Below are 20,938 nucleotides of genomic sequence, written 5' to 3' on the forward strand. Positions count from 1 at the left end.
ACCAACCTCAAAAAATTTGAATTGCTTTTAAGAAACATAATTAACCATTTTCTCTTTCAATTCAAAGCTCCTACAGCAAATGTAGCTACACTCACAAAAACCAGCAATATTTTTGATTTCAAATATATATCATGCACCACAGTAAACACTGAAAAGTTGTGTGTATCCCAGTAAGCATCCACGTTTAAGTACACACATACAGTGGGTACTTGGAGACAAGCAGCATCCAGCTGAACAAAAATATACTTCCAACAACAGAATTTCTCTATTAAATCCATGTTTATTGCTTAAGTTTTATCACAGTGGAGATTAAATTATGCTTAATCATCCGGTCAGTGCTTTTGTACCTTCTTTAATGCCAAAAAACCCCCACATTTTAAACCAAGTCATTCATACACTCGAAGTCTTCTCACCATCCCACCATTCATCGCCTCTGTGTGCTCCTGTAGTTGCCACGGGCTGCGAGATTGTAAAAAGGTATAGCTAAGAGGCTTATATTTATAATACCATTTTTGTGTTCAAGTATTCAGAGAGCAGCACGAGGAGCTGCCCTGCATATTAGAAACATATCTGCACTGTTATTTATTGCTGTAGGACCGAGGCTCCTGATGGAATGGTGATGAAATTTTGCATCACTGTGTATGAAGATGAACTCAGCATCCCGTCATCATCCCAACTCCTCCCATGTTAGTGAGCGACACAAGGCAAAACCTCTGGACTTCCCTCCTTTCCCTCTCAGCCACAGGACCTCGAACTACAAATAAATAAAGCGTACACTCACAACGTGTGTAGTGCAAATTCCAAGTAAACAGAATGACGCAGAAATAAAACTCGGAGTTGCCAACTTTGGTTCAGCAGGGCAGCAAGGATCCCGCGCCCGGCATTCCCACCCCGGGAGCGCGGGGCCCTGTGTCGGCGACAATGATTGAAGGAAGCTACTGGGGGCAGGGGGACACGGGGCCACCTCCACAGCCAGGTGACCAGGCCTCACCCCACACATGCCACCAGCTCCAGGCAGGACGGCCGGACACAGCCCGCGGCACAGAATTCCTATTGGCAACTAGGCGGAACATGGATTGCGTGGCCCAGACTAATAGAAGGTAATGTTTCTGTTTCTCCAGAGACAACTGTTGAAAGAGAACATCTACAAACATTGCGATTCAGAAAGAACTTAATGAGAATTAACAGGAAAGACATTCAACTCTGGGGGAGTGCTGTGTGGGGGTCATTCCCTTTAAACAAACCCCAAGGAGTGGATCAAGTCTTGCACAGCTCTGGGCCATCACAAAACCTCCTGCACTAAGCACAGAGCTAGATTTTTTGTAAGTTTTTTTTTTTTTCTGTTGCTGTTGTTTCACTTATTTTTCTTAATTATGCGAATCTACTTCCCACACAGCCGTATTTGGAACTGAAATAAGACTCCCTAATATTTTTGTGGCATAAATTCTGTATGCAGAGAAAGGCGACAACATTTTGTCTCAGTTAAAGTTAGGACACACTGTAGACTCACTCAGGACCCTTTTCTCCAAAGTACTGGTAGCGAGCAGAAGAGTCATGCAGCTTTATCAGTAAAACGAGTACATATTTTTGCCATTTTTCTTCAGTGCTCTTTAAGATTATTCCTATTTTTTTAACGTTTGTTTTCTCGGTCCACAACTTGCTATTTCTCACATAAAGACTGGGGGAAATCACTTGTGTTTTAAACAGCATTCTTACAACAGGTTGAACCTTCCACAAAGGAAACACAGAACTAGCACTAGAGAGTTCTCTCAGCTAAAAGGATGGAGATATTAAAATAAAAAAATAAAAGGAGAACACCTCTGCAAATAAAAAGAAACCTCTCCTCATTTAGGACACACACACTGAGCTTTTAAAAGCTGAAAATTCATAAATACGGTCATTGTATAGAACTTTAGAGAATTAAGGCTTCTAAAAACTTCAGTGCCAAAATAACCTCTCTGCATATCAGTATTAAGAATAAAATATTTTCCATTTTAGGTTGTGCTTGCCTTTTTTTTTTTTTGTTTTGTTTTTTAAAGACCTCTCTTAGTTCTGTAGAATTTTGTCACATAATATTACATACTGAAGGGGAGTGTTAGAACTGCTTATTGAGGTTTTAAGTAGTTGTTAGACTAAGTTACAGCGATAGAATTCGATTACTGATCTGATTCATTACTACTTTACATGGGGCTGTTGGCTCATTTCACCTTTTTTTCATGCTTAATATGGCCGTTCCTTCTATACTTGCCATTGGGGATCCCGTTCTGGTAGTGTCCATTAACAGCGCTATGTTTGTCATTGGACCAGAGATGTTTGCTCTGCTTGCAGATTAACTTGGCCATCCTGGCCAAAACATAGTAAAGTAAGGCAGCACCCACTAGTAGGACCAAGGCAATATCCAGTAAGAAATACTGAAAGAGGGAGATGCTGTAAACAGCAGCACGCAGGTGCTGGGCTCCGTTGTGGCGCAGGATGTAGTTGATCCAGTACACAGTCCGGTTCACCGGGTGGCCAGGCTGGTCCTTGTGGATCTCCGACAGCCGCCGTGCCCGCTGCCGATAGCTGGGGGAGGGAAGCAAACAAGGAAGAAAGGAAAAGCTGTCATCTCATTGTGCTACTGGATCACCAGGGAAATGGACAACAGTGAGAAACCTGGGGTTGATTTTGCAATAAACCAGTTCTGCCCAGGTCCGGAGTTTCGCCCAAAACTTTTGGGTTTTCACCCCAAGAGATGACCCTGCCAATTTCTTCCTCTCCTGCCTGCAGCTTATTTACACAGGACTTGCTTTCACACCAAGGATAATTGCACAAGGGGAAGGTGATGCAACTGATGTTATCAAGGTTGCTATCAACATTCCCCCTCTCTGCTGCTTGCTCCCGACAGCAATCTCCTTTCCCAGAAAGACTCAGCTGCCATGAAAGCAAGAAGCATCAGTAGCACCAGGCTCCAAAGTTAGGGTTATCCCAATACAATATACTGCCAGATAACCCCTCACTCATTTTTATCTGGATATGAATGGTATTATCAGCCAGAACATGAAAATAACACTAAGTATAATTTTTTTAATAATAAAATCACAGAACTTGGAGTCACTCTTCCTGAATATCTCCCCATTTTAGCTAAAACCCAAATCATGTACATGTATCTTGCTCCAGGCAGCACCACAGCCAGACTGCTCGCGTGGAGTAATCAAAACACACACAAAGGGACCTTGGTCTGCAATACGGAATAAGTTGGGACAGGTTTGTTTCCATAACCTCTGTGCCCTCCACATGGCAACTACTACATAGAGCAAGCAAGATAATTGAGTTTTGGTGCTGAGCAACTGGTCCAGCACCCACACAGAAACTTCAGCTGTTGGGTAATCCTGGGAAATAGGACAAACACCCAGACTTGCCCCAACTGCACACACAAATCAGACAAGGCAGTTTTTTTCCACTGCACAACGGTTTCCTATCCATTCACACACAAACACAATGGCTCATTCCATACCTGGGGTCATTAATAACTTTTACTAGGGCTTCATAGAGCTCACTCTCAGTCATGGTCTTCCAGTTGAGCAGAATTCCCATCCCTTTCGCCTGCACACGGGTCATGGTGTCGTAGTGGTCTCCAAAGAGGGGGATGCCCACCACCGGCACCCCGTGGTACATGGTCTCAAAAATGCTGTTCAAGCCTCCGTGACTGAGGAAAGCTTTGATGTTAGAGTGACCTGGAACCACAAGAGGCATGAAGGTTACAAAATGCACTTTATCTCCTGTTGTTGAAGCACCTGGGTACAACAAATTGATCACCACGTTTCTATAACTGCAACTCAGGCAGATTAAAATTACTGCAGCTTGTTCTGAAGTTCTACCTAAACTCACTCTGCTGAAATTCCTCATGCATTCAATCATTTCCTTACACACTGAGAGAGAGAACAGCCAAAGTAAAGAAAGAAAATTCTTATGTGTATGAGTAGTGTAAAATGATTAATGGAGTAATTCATATGCATTGCCCACTCCTGAGGAGCTGCAGGTGGTGACTCCAGCAGGTCCAGCAGTACATTTGAGCAAGGGGAAGCACACTTTTGTAGGGAATATCACTTTTTTAAATGGCAGGACAACTGAAGTCACACTCTCCCTAAAGTCTCACATGCCTTACTTGAGCTTAGCAAGACCTGACAATCACAGCAACAGCCTCATGTGATGGGAAAAGCAGCCTGGCTGCCTCAGAGCAACCCTGTAACCAAAACAAATCTACCTGCTCTAGGAGTCATCTCCCTACTCACTACCTTCTCCAGCTCATACACACTGATGTTTAATGCACTCATCAGCTCCCATCAGAGCTGTTTTGGGAACACACAGACATCCAGGTGTACCAGAAGCAGTCAAATACTCAGCAGTCTCTCAGATCTGCAAGGGGCTCAGGCACCCTTTGACAGGGAAGAGAAAGAAAAATAAAATATCAAGTTTAATTTTCCCCTGAGAACCTGAAGCACCTAAGTTCAACAGAAAGGTTATCAGCTTGCATCACATACCCAGGTTCTGGTAGAGCTTTCTTGCCTTTATAAAACAGTATTTACAGACTCCTAAAACTTACTCTGATGCTCAGCTTCAGGACTCCGTGAACAGTGCTTGAACTTAGGGAAAACATGCAATTTGCATCAGGGAAAAAGACAATTAACAGAGAGAAGTTGATCTCTCTTCAGATCCTAATTTCATATTCTTGCTCCATAAAGGAATTATCCTGGCTTTATAATAACTGCTAATTCAGTAGAGTATTTTTGGAAGAACAAACTGAACTCAAGAGAGAATAAGCAATAAATAATGGAAACAGATACTCACCAAGGAGGTCATTTTGTGGCAACCATTCGATCAGCTTGGTATTGTTGCCTAAATTCCTCGGTTTGTTTCCTGAAAACCTAAACCAGTAACATGAAATGGAAACAGTTATCAAACCCTCCCAAGTAACTACTAAAGGATAGGGTTGTTTTGTTCATTACAGAGGACTGGAACTGCAACTTCAGAAAGAACCAGCTACACTTTCCCAATGAAGCAAAATGTACATTGTTGGAACTCTGGTTACTGAACAAAGAATCCACAACACATCTTTGTAAATGGCTTGTACTTCTGTACGTTGAAAAAAGCCTAAATTATTTATGCTAAGTTAAATAAAAGCAATTAATTATGTTAACTAGATAAATAGTTTTTTAATGCCCTAACTAGAAGGGCATAAAAAAACTACAAAAATCCCTTGATTTAACACTATGACATTAAGACTGCCAAGTAGTACTCACTATTTTTCTCATACACAGGTCCCAACACACAGGTCCATGATCTAAGGAACAAAACCAAACCCCAAATCCCCAAAAATTCCAAGTTACACTGACTGATCTATAAATACCTAAATTTTAATAGAAGGCTTTAAATGAAATTGTTGGGTTAGCATTAAAAGAAAAATGCTGTCCTTATGAAAAATCCTCCAGATTTATTTACTACAAAACACGGATGCTTCCTAAAGAGGTATGTTCCAGGGAAAACATAGTAAAAGGACAGAAGAAAAGCAGTAAGATAAAGTGGGATTATTAATTAGAAGCCAAGAAGTGTTGTGAGATTCGTAAGAAAACAATGGCTCTACTCCTAACAAAAACTGATGTTACCTTCTCTACCACAGATTCTGTGCCAGAGCCTGAAAAAAATTCTGTTTTTCCTGTTCATTAGTGAGATTTGATCCTTGAACTACAGACAGCAGCAAGGACATTCGCTAAAATATTGTGGAGAACAGGCCACCAAAACTATTAATACAACTCCAAGAGTGTGGCAGGGTTGTGAGACACCTACATGAAGTCTAAGACACTGCATATCTGAAAAAAGAAATAGTTCACATGAACTCCACCAAATCATATCAGAGATGCTTGACACCAAGCAGAGCTGACTAAACAGTTTTTGGACTTTTACAGGGAGTTGTGAGCACCACTCAAGATGTTTTTAGAACTAAGAATGCTTCTTACTGACTCTGACTTCAGAAAATTTCTCTTCCTTCAATTTCTCACAGAGAACAAGCAAATGGGAAAATTAATAATGAAAGGCTGTGCTTACACATAAAAGAGGAAAAGGGCCAAAAAGAGTGAGAGAAAAGGGGAAGAAGAAAGAAAATGGAGGCTTTTCATCATCAGAATTCATTCTTGAGCCCTGGGGTAGTTCCTTCATCAAAAATAGAGACAGTGTGTCCTTAACGGTATAAGCTTAGCTTGTTTTCACTGTCCCTTAATCCTTCCAAGGACACAAACTCAGCCTAGGAGTGTAACCACGCCTTATTCTGCCACAACAGTAACTGCTTCTCCTTGTTACCAGGATATTGCAGTATTTTCATGTCAAGTGTTTTTCAGGAGTGTCACATTGTCTGTGCCACCCAGGCAGCCTCAACTCGAGTGGGAAACAAGCACTCTCCAAACCCCCCCAAGCTGCTCCAACATTGCCTTTACCTCCAGATGACCCTCTGGGGCAGCCTTGCCAGGGCGTGTGCCAACTTATTGGCGATGTCTTCTGACAGGTACTTGACTCCAGCGCCGAAGGAGACGAGGACAAAGCCGTTCTCGTGAGCGCCGCTCACCCACGCCTGCAGATCCTGTGGGAAACAAAGTTCACACTGAGCACTGCAGGCAAAGCACAGGAACAATAAAGAAATGTGGCTGTGAAGAAGCAGTTGGTGGTGCATTTGATGCTTCAGAAGCTAAGGTCCACAAATCCCAAACATCCTAGAAGTCACCGGGAACAATGGCTCGAGATTCAGAATCCAGAGCAGAGACCACAAAAAGCAAAACCCTTCCCTGTTTGTTTTAGCCGCACTATTAACCACCAGCAGCTTCAGACAATTTGTCCCTCCTTAAACGAGCAGCTGACACACATTCACAAGTTACCAGGCTGCATTTTAACTCAGCAAGGCTTAAACAGATCCATCTCATAGTATCAGCTTGGAAGCCCTGCACGGGAGAAGCGCGAATGAAGCCCGGGACTCAGCTGCATGATTTCCAGCCTTCAGCAATGGGAGAGTGCTTCAAAAGCCTCGTTTTGCTTTCATCTATATAAAAAGAATTAACACCACTTGAAAGAAGCCAGAGCTTCTAAAAACACTGTCAGTTCCTACTGCACAAGGAGTAAAGAAAACATACCTTTTACTTTTTAAAGCATAGATTTAAACTCTGGGTTTTTCCTAACACATATCAGTCAGAAGAAGAATATCTCAGGATATGGTTTAATTCTGGTCTCGTCAAGTTTAAGCACAAGCCTGCTCAACACCAGGGCAGCAATAGGAAATGAGCAAAGAGAAAGTGAAGAGCCCTGCTCACAATGTGCCTCTTGTCCTGGTAATCAATAGGAGGGCAGACAGTAATGGAGTAACGCCGTGCTGTCGTATCCCAGCACAAAATCCAGCACACTGAACTGGGGGCTGTGTACTGCTCTCTGCTGTAAAGCAAAATAATTTCCATTTTCTTTAAATCCACTGCTTGTCCTTCTCCAATGCATTCTTTTCCTTTTTTTTTTGTTCATGTGGAGGGAGAGAGAGAAGGCAAAGGAGGGGAAGCGGCTCTGACCTGCCTCGAAGCTGAATCATTTATTAGGGCCTGAACTTCTGACACCAAAGTTTCCAAGTGGTTTTCTGATTTATTTAAAGCTCGTCCTTGAATCTTACTTCAGGACCTAAGGCACACTGCAAATGTCATTATATTAGTCACTGTAGTGCTTCAGCTAGTTACATCTTCAAGTCTTTCCCATCAGCTGTTTAAACTAAAGAGAAACAAACTTTTTGTGGGCTCTAGGACAAACCATCCTGAAAAGCTCAATATTCACAGGTCCCGGTCTTCACAAGGCACTCATCCAGCCAAAGGTGAATGGGACTAAGGACCTGATGTCAAGAAGCTCCAAGTGCTTCCTGCTTTCCTCATTTCAGCCTTTATTGGTTTGACCTTTGGCAATGCCAGGTCTCTCAGAGCAGAGGGAAAGTCTAAATAAACTGGACATAGACTGCTTACACAGGGCCTGATAGGATGAACCCAGAAATGCCAGGTGCCTGGAAACTGGTGTGGAATGGGTGAGGAAACAGGAAAAATAGCAAGTGTCACTTGTGCTTTTATAGAGGAAAATCCATGGAGCAGTCTACCAAGCCCCAGTTTGATCCCTAGAAAGTGATGGAAAAGAATCCTGGACCATCCTGGCATCAGAAGGTCCTACCTGTGACTACCTCTCCTTGGCCAGACACTTGATTTCTGCTGCTGGAGAGGAGCCTGTTCTAGCTGAGAACTGGCTCCCCATGCCACTGCTCCTCTGTGCTTAATGAGAAATTCTGGGAGAATTCACAGAGCCCACGTATTCACACAGTAACAATTTCACTTCATTATAGAAGCATAGAGGAAGTATAAATATTTGCCTGTAATGGAATTTCTAAAATAGCATTCAAAAAGTCCCCATATATAATACAAATAGCTGCTAAGTATTTATAATTTTATGTAGAAGAATAATAATTTTTAAAAAAGGAATTTCATCACCTACAGACTTCTGCATTTTGCTGTGCAACACGAAAGCAACCTGCCCTGTGTTGTTATGGTGGTTTCATAGCCAAGCCTCTGTAATCCTTCCCTTTGAAGGTAATCCCACTGCTTCAGTGGAACATCACACGGACAAAGGTGAATTCAAAATCTTGACAAGATTTGTCTTAGCAAGACAAGATCCTACCATCAGGCCAAAAGCATGGAATGGGATTTGTTTGCCATATAAAATGTGATCACATTAAAAAAAAAAGCTGGAATACTGAAAATAAAATAGTTTTTATCAACAGAACCTCAATATCCAGACCAGAGCTGGATGATGCCTGGCCAAAGCTGAAGCAGAGGAACCTCATGGAGTATCCTTTAGAATGCTAAATTAGAAAGAATGCAATTTATTCCTCAGGGTCAAAACTGCCCAGTGCCAACCTCAGGAAGACCCAGAGAGTTTGATCTCAGCTTGGTGTGTTTTGACATCAGCTGGAAAGTTCTTTCCTACCCCAGATTTTATCTGTGTTTTACACGGTGCTGTTAGCAAGAGGAATTGCTTACCTGCCCTCTGACCTGCAGCCCCTTCCCAGCCTGCTTCCCCAGAGGGTGCCAGATATCACTGCTGCAGAACATCAGCTACAGACTTGTCAGGATGAAGGTTTTTCCTGCAAACATTTGTGTCATTCCTGGCATAACACAGCCCTGATTCAAGGGGATCACTACAAATGTAGGGAGCTGGGTAAAAATTAGGCTATGGAAAAGAGGAAACTTACACTGCATCCTCTTAGAGCTCCTCGAGTTTGTGATCTGGACGAGTCCATTATTCCCAGCTCCTTAAACTTACTGTAATGATCTCTGTGACAGCTCCTTAGCATGGAGTCTCTACACAAAGGATCAAGTGAAACTGAATCCAAGTGAGTGGCATTGCCAGGCCTTTGGCTTTAAGACACATCTGAGTGTCCTGGTACAATCAGCCAGGCCATGGCACAAGGCCTCAGTATTTTCTTGTATTTTGCCTGTTCTTTGTGCAGTATACAAGGTGTAGCTGTGATACCCACAGCACTTAAAGAGCAGGCTGTGCTCTTGGCACATCTCTGAAAGGGATTGAATACTTCAGCAGCACTGTGACTATGGCTGTGAATGTCACTTCATTCTTGCATGTACACTCCTAATGATCACCAAAGAGAAGCTGGGAGCAAGGCTCACAGACCCTGAGCACTAGAAAAAGCACACACTGATGCCACAGAACAGTTTTTTCCGCCTACAATTTCAGCAGCCTTCAGTCACCTTCCTACCTTTCCACTCTCCAGGGCCATATTAGCCCTGACATCCCCCACAGCAGCCTCAAAGAACCCACAAAAAAGCCCTCAGAGACAGCCAAGTTCATCCCCCTGAACTCATCCCTTTCTTCCCCTTAAATCCACTTACACTTTTGACCTCCAGCACATGCTGCCCTGCGATCTAATTACTCTCTGTATGAAAAGGCACTGAGTCAGGATGAGTCATTAGAGCCACCCTCATTAAAATCAGCATTCCCTGGTCGGGCAGCACACCCACCTCCTTCTGCCCACTTTAAAGGATTTCCAGGTTTCATATAAACTCAGGGTGGTTTCCTTTTAACACAAGGAAAGGAAATGACCATTTTGGAGAAAAAAGTCGGGGGAGGGAGTTTGTTACATGATGAGCTGCTTTGAGCCTTCCTCAAACTCTGATTCAAACTTCAACTGAGCACAGAAGTGAGAAGTTAATGCAAACTTAAGATATACGTCATCAGGACATGCACTTCTTTAAATGGCTCTTTCTTTCAGTGACTGGAAGAGAACACCTAACCCTCTCCCTCACACAGAAATATAGGTAATTTTCAGGTTTTCTTAAAAGTGAGGCAAGGGTTTTTCTTTTCAAGTCCTAGCACAGACAAGAGACAACACTGCCTCGCTGAGGCTACACTGCCAACTTGACAAACCCAGCAGTGACTTAGAAACAGGAATCAAGCTCTTCCCTTCCAAACCAGCAATCAAACCTGAAGGATTATAACCCTCAAACCTGGATGAACTTGACACAAAGCTGCCAATAGAAATGTATAATGAACAATCAGAACAGACTCCCAGAGCTTGAGTACATCACGTCCATTGAAAGTGTAGGCCTGGCAAGCCCAATACAGCACATTCACATTCTGAATTGAACTGTAAACTGTATTTTCCAGCTCCATATTGCTTTTCACGCAGTTACAGCTTCATACACATTCATAATAAAGGACCACCTAATACACATATTATAACCAATTAAAATTTTCACTTAAACAGTTTAATAATAAATAATGCAAATATCACCCAATTCCCATATTAATTACCATTTTCTCCAAAGTTACTTTAAAAATTAATAAAAACTGCATACTAAAAAACTTAAATACATAAAAAACTTAAAGGGCCTCTACTCAAAACACTGTGCCCAACCCTGCCAGGTCTCTGCTTGTTTCCATGCAAGTTCTGTGCAAATCCATGTCCTTTGGGAGAAATAGTACAGGACTCCGTGCTTGCTTAGGGACAAGAAGCACTTATTGATCCGTGCTGTACTATAGGAGCGAGGGGGGAGGAATAAAGACATAAAATCCATCTTTTGACCAGCGTGAGACAGAAATGCTATTATGCTAGCCCCACTGTGTGGGCTTTGTTCTGCCTGGTTGTCTAATTAGCCATTCTCTGCAGGCCCCAGTGCTGAGCACACAGCTGTGAGCAGGGAGCGAGGGCCCAGCTGGCAGTAACCAGTGGTGCCTAATACTGAGCTTTGTTTCAGATAAACAAAGTGCACAAATACAAACATAACCGGGTGTAATATCCGAAGCTCCCCCTGTTCAGCTGCTCCATTCAAATGTGCAATAGCACAAACGCCTGTTCTTCGGATATGGTTGCAAACCACCCTTACCCCAAGGCAGAGCACAGGCATCCTATGCAACTTCTACAAAATGCTGCTTAGAGCAGACAAAACCAGATCTATTTTAAATTAAGAAGCCACATTAAGCCATCTTTAGAAAGGAGATACTCACTGATAAATTAACAGAAAGGTATAAAGATCATTTTTTTTGAGTGCCTAAACTTTACTGCTGTCCTCTGAGTAGTGACAGTTCAAATCTGTATTAATACATTTTTATTTCAGATTTTCCTAACTCAACATATCAGAACAGGTGGTCTAAGGTCACACAGGTGCACTTATACAACCTTGACTATCACAAAACAAACAGAATCACGCCATCTAACCTGAAAGTTATAAAATCCCATAATTCCACAGCAAACTCAGAGAAACTATCACTCCAGGCAAAGTAAGCTGTTTGTATTTACTTGCCATGAATTTTAAGTCAGTCTAGAACCAAAAATAGGAGTTTTTATTTGCTTGGAGCAGCAAAGGACACAGAAGAGGCCAGTGCACACGGAAGGCACGAGGCAGAGGATGGAGTCAGCCTCCCTGACTCCGCACATCCAGCTGCTTCTGCTGGCTCTGCATCGCCCAGCGCCTTGCTTGCACTCCCAAGGTGATTTTCCACTGCCTGAACTCCTGTCTTGTAAAAACCAGGGGCCACCAGGCAAAAGCCATTGTCTCATTTTATCAGGACTTGCTCCTTTCCGTATCAGCCATCCTAATTAAGTTCTTAGTTCAATTACGGGCAGACACGCAGCTCCCAATGAGGACGGCACCCTCCCGCGCCCCCACGTCCCTCTGCATTAATGACAATTAATCCTTCTCTTCCCTGGGCTTTATTAATGAACTCTGCCATATACAAAAAGTGCATGCAGTTCATATTCACACAATTTCTTCATATTTTGTAATTCATACTGGCACAGAGTGAGCTAGCTCCAAAAAGAATACCTTGTGCCCACTGAAGAAGTGTACCCAGACTGCGGCATTACACTAAATCCCTGCTTTCTTGCTAAGAAGACTAAATCTGGTTTTTTTGCTACCTGTTGGGAAACAAACTCTTAAAATCTGAACTGTTTCCTATCAGAACCCCAAACATTGCTAAGTACAGTCACCACATACTAACCTGACATTGCTGTTAGCATTTCCAATATTAGACACAGATTGAGTCCTGCTGAAATACAGACATTTTCCTGCCATATATTTTAACTAATTATTTGCTGGTTTTATATATACACTGTGCATCTGCCTTCTCCAAAACATATGAGGTATAAAATTAGATTTAAAAAAAAAGGCTTTAAAATCCTACAAAGCTTTCCAGTACCTAGAATGTTGTATTTTCTGATCCCAGACCTTAACTGCCTTTTCCCATTTAGCATCCAAGAGGGACAGTAAGTTTAAGTCCATTTAACTTTAAAGAGGAATGTAATTCACACTCCAAACCAGAGTGAGGAAATGCAGTCCCTCAAGCCTTTGCTACTTCACCTGAGCCCCCTCTGGAGTTGCAGGCATATCCAGTGAAGCTCTGGGAACAGGCTCTACCCAGAGCTAGAGGTCAAGCAGGAAAGTGCCACGCAAGGACTTCCCTGGTGCAAAAATCCATTATTCACCAGAGCTCTGGCAAGCACCCTGGGAAAGCAACCTTGCCTTTCAAATGAATGGGAGGAGTGGAAAACAAGGAGCTTGCCCTTCAGGAGAGGTTATTAAAATCACTGCAGAGGGATCCTCACACCCAGGGTTCCAATTGAAAACCCTGCTGGCATTACCCCACAGGCAGCATTCTGTTAAAAACACCCCCAAAACCACCTTCCTAAGCAGGAATGGAAAACTTGATTATCAAATGGAAATGCAAACCAAGGTCTTCCCAACACTCTGAGCTGCTCCATATGGAGGAAAAAACTCTACAGGCGTTAAGAAAAAACAGTACCAAGTATGGAGACTGTTTTTACTTATTCTGCCTACATAAAGTCAAATTAAACTGGTGAAAATACAGGTAAGAAGGAAATTGACAAGAAGCGAAATTATAAATACAGACCTCTGTACTACAGCTACTGACATACACCCCCACCCATAAATCCACATGATAATCTCATTTAACTGAGAAATTTTATCTGTCATTGTTCTAGTATGACACCTGTGCTCTGTGGATGGTAGGACATAAGAACTCTAAACTGGAGCCTTAAATCCTTTAATCTAATAATTCAAATTTCTTCTTCATTTTCCTCTTTTGAGGAGGAAATGAAACAGCTTTTTGTTCTTCCTGGGGTTTACCTCCTCCCTTCTCTTTTTTTTAACAGCTTTATAAATACATGTAAAGTGTGTATATATAAATATGCATACACAAACCCATATATATTTATATTATATTTACATTAAAAAGCCATCAGTCCCCACAATTCCTTTGAAAATGTTTGGGTCAGCTGGCTTCTGAGCCTGTGTAAAACCCACATCTTCCAGCCGGACTCCCCTTGCTCAGGGTAAGCAGCAGAACATGCTGCCTGCAGAAGTCCCCTTGGGAAGGCTCAGGAAGATGTCTCCTCACAAAGCTGGAGAAACCTCATCCCCCAAAGCAAGGTATTAGCCATAAACAAATTATCCACTTCACCTTTAAGCAACTAGGACATCTGAAAAGCTGTCTTGATTAATGATTTTTTTTTCAAGTCAGTAATATCAATAATTAGGTTTGCTACTTTGTAAATGTCAAGTTTTGAGCACATCCCAACTTGCCAAATTATAGGAATATGGTACCCAAACTCAAGGATATTACAAATACCCCAGGAAAAAAGAAAACCCTTTCAAATAAATTCCTATCTTCTGTTTTATGTTATAAATGGGAGAAATATGGGGAAAACACTGGCTTGTTATTTGTCCTCAACGGAGGTCATTCCTCAAAATTTCCAAGAGACGCTCAGTTAAACCACTGCGCATTCCCAAAATGAATAAATCTTGTTAGTTTGTGAGTTCCAATATGAACATGATAAACTAGAATATTTAAAACCACAAAGCCTATTTACAGCAGTAGCTTAATAAAGTGTTGGGTTGCTAGGGGCTTTTTTTTTTGTGTGAATGAAAAAAAACAGAGTCACTTCTCTTGGTTTTAGCTTTCAGCTTTCACCATCTGACCTATCCAACATCTAAGGTCTGCAACTTCTACTTTCCATTCCCAATACAAACAACTGCTTGAACTCAACAAATCACCATCCTGGACTGTAATCCATGAACCAAGTAAACTCACTTTTTGAGGGACAGCACAGGCTCACTGCAGGTTTGGTCAGCTCATGGGATGCCAGCTTTATGCCTGGCACATGCACCTGGAGAACCTGCCTTCCTCACAAATTTAACTGGAGGCACAACAAAGCTCCAAAGTCAGCCTTGTGTCCTTTTCCCTGTGTCTTGCACTAAACAGATGCTGAGTCACATTTCTTCCCAAATTGAAAATGCAGCAGTACAGCAGACCAGACATGGTTCACCAACCCAGTTCTGCTGGAGCAGCTGAGACTGGACACTACAGTTTTAGGACGGTGGGTACAACAATTTCTTGTGGAACATCAAATTCTGGGGGGAAGAAGCTTTATCTAAAACAAATTTCAGAGCCAAAAGACATGATCATACAGTTCAGCACAGAATTCACAGAGTGCTGCATCATCTCCACCATCCTTAAAAGACTTTTTGCCTCCCCAGCTGACAAACACATGCATTTCCGAACAGCTCTAGAATTGCTTTACATCACCAGGAATTTACTGTCCAAACAGGTCTGTAAGAACCAGTCCCCGGACTTGAAAAATAATACTAAAGTGATGGTGCTATGCCATGCACAACAATCCACTGCTACAGTCTGCAAGGGCTTATAGATGTGTCCTTGAATCTGAATGAAGGAGAAAAGCCAGGTTTAAGGAATAAAACATCTCTTGATTCTCTCACCCCTTGTTCAAGACACATATCGGTATCAGCTAACACACCGAGTAAACATACAACTGTCAGCAAGGCTCAGAGAGGGGAAAAAACCCAAGAAAACAAACCAAAAAAACCAAAATACTTTTTAGTGAAGATATTTCAAAGGCACCAATTTGCTGCATAGACTTTGATCTGTATAATAATGAGCTCAGATAAGATATGTCCATGGAGGAGTGAGGAAGTTCCTGTAATTATCTGTTGACAGCTGCAGCTGTAAGGACAAGTTATTACTCCAAAATGAGAGCACCCTCCTCTGCAGCATAAATTCAGTTTCCTCATGGACTCAGTACTTCCCAAGGCAGCTGCCTGGAGCACCCCTCAGCTCCCTGATTCAGGGACTTAGCAGGCTGACTAATGCCTGGTTAGCACCAACCTGGTCTCAAGGTAGAAATGCCAGAGAAGAGGTTTCCCGAAAGAGTGTCCCTTTAAAAAGCCAGCTTCATACAGGTCCCTCTGGAGAAGTGTAGTGAGGAAGAGGCAGAGGAGTCTGTGATTTTCCTAATGGCCAGTGACAGTTATCTGCAAAATGCTGCCAGGGAACAGCATACCCTCAAATAGTTTAAGGCACTGATGACCTTATGGACTTGATAGCCAGTCTGTTTCTAGCTTTTCATCCTTTGAGGCTAGTTCTGTTCACACTGTCCTCTAATTCAGCAGATCGTTTCATGAGATATGTACACAAATCATGGACTCTGCACCCACCACCGATAAGCAAAATACAATTTCACAGGCACGTGGGATAAGTCACCTCTACCATCTCCTCGTCTTTTACTGAGCAGCACAGCACACTTCGTGCAAGAAGCACCATCCAAACCCAGTTTCACCGGTGAAAATGTCACACTGGCTCTCACAGAACCCAACCACAATCGCCTATGCAGAGCTTGGCAAAGCCACCATCGGCGCTCCCAGCACGGCAGAGCAGAGTGACAGGGCGCGCTCACTCCACGCCCCCGCAGCAGGGATCCCAGGGGCGATGTGCCATGCCCGGGCACTGCAGCCATCGCCTGCCCGGGTGGGGCCGCCCTGCCCTGCCCAGGGCGCCGCAGGGAGCGGGCAGAGCGGTCACCTCCAAAGGAGCCGCCGCTCTTGCTGCTGGCTCCCCCTCCTTGGCACGCCGAGCACTGCGACTTGCCGAGGGACACTGCGCCAAGCGCAGCCCGACACCGGGGCACTCGCTGCCCGGGAGGGGAGAAGCGAGCGGCATCGGAGCCTTCCCGAGGCATCTGGGCAAGCGGCAGCCCAAAGGCGCGCTCGCAGTTTGTGTGCCGCAGCCGAGGGCTGCAGCGTAATTGCTACAGAGCTCAGCAGCGACTGGAAATCGTGCTTGGCACACGCTAACTGCAGGAGCAGCAGGGACCATGTGCCCCAGGATCGAAATATTAATGCAGATGGGACAGCAAAGCCGGGTCAGGTTATGTATTTTTACATATATAACATTAACACAGACGACCAGCAAAGCTGCATCAGGTTTCTTTCCCCTCACACTGTTACACGACATGAATATTCAGCACCCACTGCTACATGCTACCTTTAAATCTGTGCTTTTCCAACTTTCTTTTCAAAAAGTTCAGGGAACAGGTGCAGAATCTGAGAAAAAAGCCAGAGCTACCCCATCCCCTGGAATGAAAGAATGGCTGCCATGGAACACCTTAAAAGATCTTTACCTTTATCTCCTCATTGACTGCTTGTTACTACCTGCCTCCTATTTTTAAGATGCTGCTTATGAGCAGAAAGCTAGAACTTTTAACTTACATGTAGGCATTCCTTATGATTAAACAAACTACTTGGTTATTTTTGATGAGGGAGGAAAAAAAGGAAAAAACTGTTGATAACTCAGGGATGCCACTACTGAGGTGCCCAGGTAGTCTGAGCAGGTATTTCGGACTTGAAAGAACACCCCTGATTTTTTCCCAATACTTCCCTAGCCGACAAAGTTAGGCTACTTACATGCAGTTTTGGTGAATTCAAGACACCTGAAAGACTTTTAGTAACAGCTTTAGTGGGCACATTTTAGCTGCTGTGTCCTGCTACATGCTCCCCTTTTCTAATCATTGTCCATGGACAAGAAAATTACTTGAGAGAGCTGCTGAAGCATCACCAATTCCAGCCCAGAAACATGAACTCTGCTTCTGGCTCACCTTAATGCACCAAACTAGAAGCTGCAGAAAATAAATTAGCCAAGGCTGCTGCCCTGGAGATGCAGCAGGAGCAGAGAGCAGCCACAGCACGCGCTACCCACACTCGCAGCTCTCATCTGCCAGGACAGAAGGACACTCGGGAATTGCATCCAATTGCTCAGCAAACACCAACTGATTGCCCAGTCATTTACCTACAATACACACCATGGGGGGATGTGAAACAGCTTAGGCATGGACAAATGACAGGATAAAAAAGCAATGTGCTCACTTTGTCCCTCTCTCACTTTCAATGAAAACTCAAGCTTCACACACTAAGAAATAATTGCCTGATAAAATTGAGAAAGTAAATAATGTCTCAGCTCACTAATAATTATCGGCAGTTTCTTTCCCCCTCTGTGACAAGTATTTCCCACCATTTACTTGAAACAGACACTACAGGTCTGTTTCAAGGTCACTGCCACTCCTGTTACACTGAACATCAAAAAACACAAAACAGACAGCATTAACCTCATTACCCAAATCAATTACTCAAATATCCTTTTTCTCTTAGAGGAAAAGGAAATATCAGTCTGGAAAACAAAGGAAAAAGTCAATCCAGCCAGCAAAGTTTTCCTGGAGGGAAAATAGGGATGAAATTTAGATAGCACAAGGGTACCTTCAGTCTGCTTTCTCAGGATACCTGACCCTTCCTTAACACAAACACACTGAAACACATGTGGAAACAGCCGCTTAGAAGCAGCACTGCTATGGTCATCTCTGATGACACCCTGGAGAACAGACATACAATTACCGAAGGTTGAAACAGCCATTTTAAGAAGCAAATTGTCGAGCACTGCAGGTCTACCTAGCCCTTTGTGTCATCCAGCCAAAAGCATCCATTAAAAATCCCCTCCAATTCAAGATCTATTAGTTTATGGACACATAAACCAAAGTGCAAATGACATTGTTTTCTGTGAGATTGTTCTGTCACTCACCACTGTATTGCTCAACAGAGGCATTCTTAGGTACAACATATCACAGATCACTGAACTAATCAAACTTAATAATTAATCTGTGCAGCCAGGATTTCTGGAGCCAGTCCAGTCACTATCACTGTTTCAGTCTGAAGTTCTGAGCCTGATGTTGTGCACGTGCACAGTAACAACTCATATCTGAGTGCAGCCTTGGTGGTATTCTGGCCAACTCTTAGCTCCATTTCTCACTTGGTACAGTCTTTCCAGGCTCATGTATTCCTAGTCTTAGAGTCATTATCAAACCTAAGGGAGGTACAAAAACAAATACCATAAAAACACCCATACCATGAAGTTACCTAGCATAAACTATCAGCAGGCTTCTTGAGCATAAACAGTATTCAAACATTCTCCCTCAGGTTCATTTTAAACCATGTCTGGTTAAAAGCTACTGATGTGATTTCCAAGGCAGAGTGCACTGTTTCTCACCTCCAGTGTAGCATTAAACACCTCACTCAAAAGCAAACTTCCTGCATCCAAAAGTGATTCATTTTGTTGAATTTGCAACCAACGGTTCCCCTCACCACCACAAGAAGTGACTTCCACAGAATATTTCACCAAGCAGCAAGAACAGGTCCCACCTGAAAAATCACTGACAGGAAGTCAAGCAGAAAGCACCCGAATTACTGTAAAACTCAGCAAACCTTACTTCTGGCAGAGGGCTGGCCGGCCTCGTTAGGATTCCTCCCACATAAACAACATTGGGTAGCGTAGGTCTCGGAAACTCCAGCGCTACATCAGTACAAAGCATCCACAGGCTGGATCCATGGACCAAGTCATACATGGACCGTTCTGGAAGAACCTTGTGTTTCTGCATTATCCTTTCATATTTTGGCAGAACCAAAAAACTGACTCCAAATCTTGAAATAAGATAAACAACAGTATTTTTAATCCTCTCAAATAGGTTCATGTGATCCGTGAGCAGCGAGTTAAATTCTGGAACGTAGGACAGGGGAGCCGGAGCGCCCACTTCTGCTGGATACCAGAGGCCAGTGGAAAACACGGCGTACTTAACCCCCAAAAGATGGGCTATAACAAATCCACACATCTCGTTGGGATCTACCAGGAGCAGGTCAAAGTTCTCCTGTTTGAGGGCACGCATGAGGTTGCGGTTGCCGACGATCATGTCGCAGTTCTTGGAGTAGTGGTCCAGGATGTCAAAGAGCTCGAGGGCGGTCAGCCTCCCCGAGAAGATACTCCTCATCTTGGACTGGAGGAAATCATCCGAGGTGCTGCTGTTAAAGATCCCTGGGTAGCGCTGCAGTCTGTAGTGATTAGATGGAGGAATCTCTCTGCCCTCAGAGAGGAGAAACACTGTCTGGTGACCTTGGTCATGCAAGGCTGAGGCCAGAGTCTTGAAAATATAAAGATGGCTTTCAAACATAATTGGCGGCACAACAACGATTTTGGCAGCCCTCGCTATCCCAACAGCACTCCACAGGAGAATGAAGGCTGGAGCGTACGGCTTCATAGCTGCAAGGAGAAATCAGAGCATTACACCACAGACAACAGGACTGCACTTTGCTGCTTAGGCACACCACCCTTCAGTTTGCATGGTTAAAAGTTTTTCTCTGATAGTTACCCACAGGCTTCAAGTTGTCCTCCTTCAAGCTGCAACTTTACTCTGATTTTAGCATAACATTATCTGGGGTTTTGTTTTCACATAAGCTAACAGGTCAGAGAAGATAGAGGACTTTTTTCCTCCTAAAAGGACATGCAAATTCCTGCCATGTTTTTCTTTAGTATCAATGATGATCAGATACATAGGAGTGGAAAGCAAAAAATCAGGCAGGAAGATGCTACCAATGAGCAAGAACCAACTCTGAGCCTCCAAAAATGACATTCTGCCTACAAGAACAAGTGTACTAACAGGAGTTAGTACTGCACACATGAACACGGCAACTTCCACTGAAGCACTTGATGCTCAACCTACTTAAATCAGCACTTAAACACCCACTTGAACACCAGCTGAAAAACCCCACTGCCATCCTGAGAGCACTGCTCCTAACAGCAGCACACTGCTGGGGAAAGGGAAAATACTTTTCACACATGGCTGGATGATTTAAAATGCTGTATGCAGCAGAGGAAAGCAAAGTGCCTCAGAAGCACAACAAGGACATGTCAGAAAATCCTCAGTCACCATCACCCTCCTAGGACAGAGAAATGAGTACAAGCCAAACCAAACAATCTGCTCTTGCCTCGTGCCAAACCAATCCAGGTGGAAGCCTGAGTCTGTTGCAGTGTCCTTTCTAAATAAAAACAACAGATAACACTGCTACTCAGTTCTTCTTATCTCCTTATGGTATAGCCATATAACCCTCCTACAACCCTCCTCCCTCCTGAGATTGCTCAGGACTTTCTCTTAGTTAATGTTACATGGGTTACCAGCTAACAAATAGAGCATTTTTTA

The 20,938-nt window shown here is 43.3% G+C and overlaps 1 protein-coding gene across 2 annotated transcripts in view; it reads right to left on the minus strand.

Moving 5' to 3' along the window:
• Positions 1–267: 267 nt before the first annotated feature.
• Positions 268–20,938, minus strand: part of UGT8 (UDP glycosyltransferase 8) — a 34,662-nt gene continuing 13,991 nt past the window's right edge. For both annotated transcript variants that reach the window (XM_054283787.1, XM_054283788.1), the window contains exons 2-6: positions 19,178–20,001; positions 6,468–6,610; positions 4,828–4,904; positions 3,494–3,713; positions 268–2,562 (exon numbers count right to left, since the gene is read on the minus strand). In XM_054283787.1, the coding sequence (XP_054139762.1) occupies positions 2,199–2,562; positions 3,494–3,713; positions 4,828–4,904; positions 6,468–6,610; positions 19,178–19,999 (1,626 nt within the window). In that variant the 5' untranslated portion in view covers positions 20,000–20,001 and the 3' untranslated portion in view covers positions 268–2,198. The remainder of the gene's footprint in view (positions 2,563–3,493; positions 3,714–4,827; positions 4,905–6,467; positions 6,611–19,177; positions 20,002–20,938) is intronic.

This window comes from Melozone crissalis, unplaced genomic scaffold (genome assembly GCF_028551555.1).
Source record: "Melozone crissalis strain CALT ecotype California unplaced genomic scaffold, PUWL_Pcris_2 ptg000039l_1, whole genome shotgun sequence".
NCBI classification, from domain to species: Eukaryota; Metazoa; Chordata; class Aves; order Passeriformes; family Passerellidae; genus Melozone; species Melozone crissalis.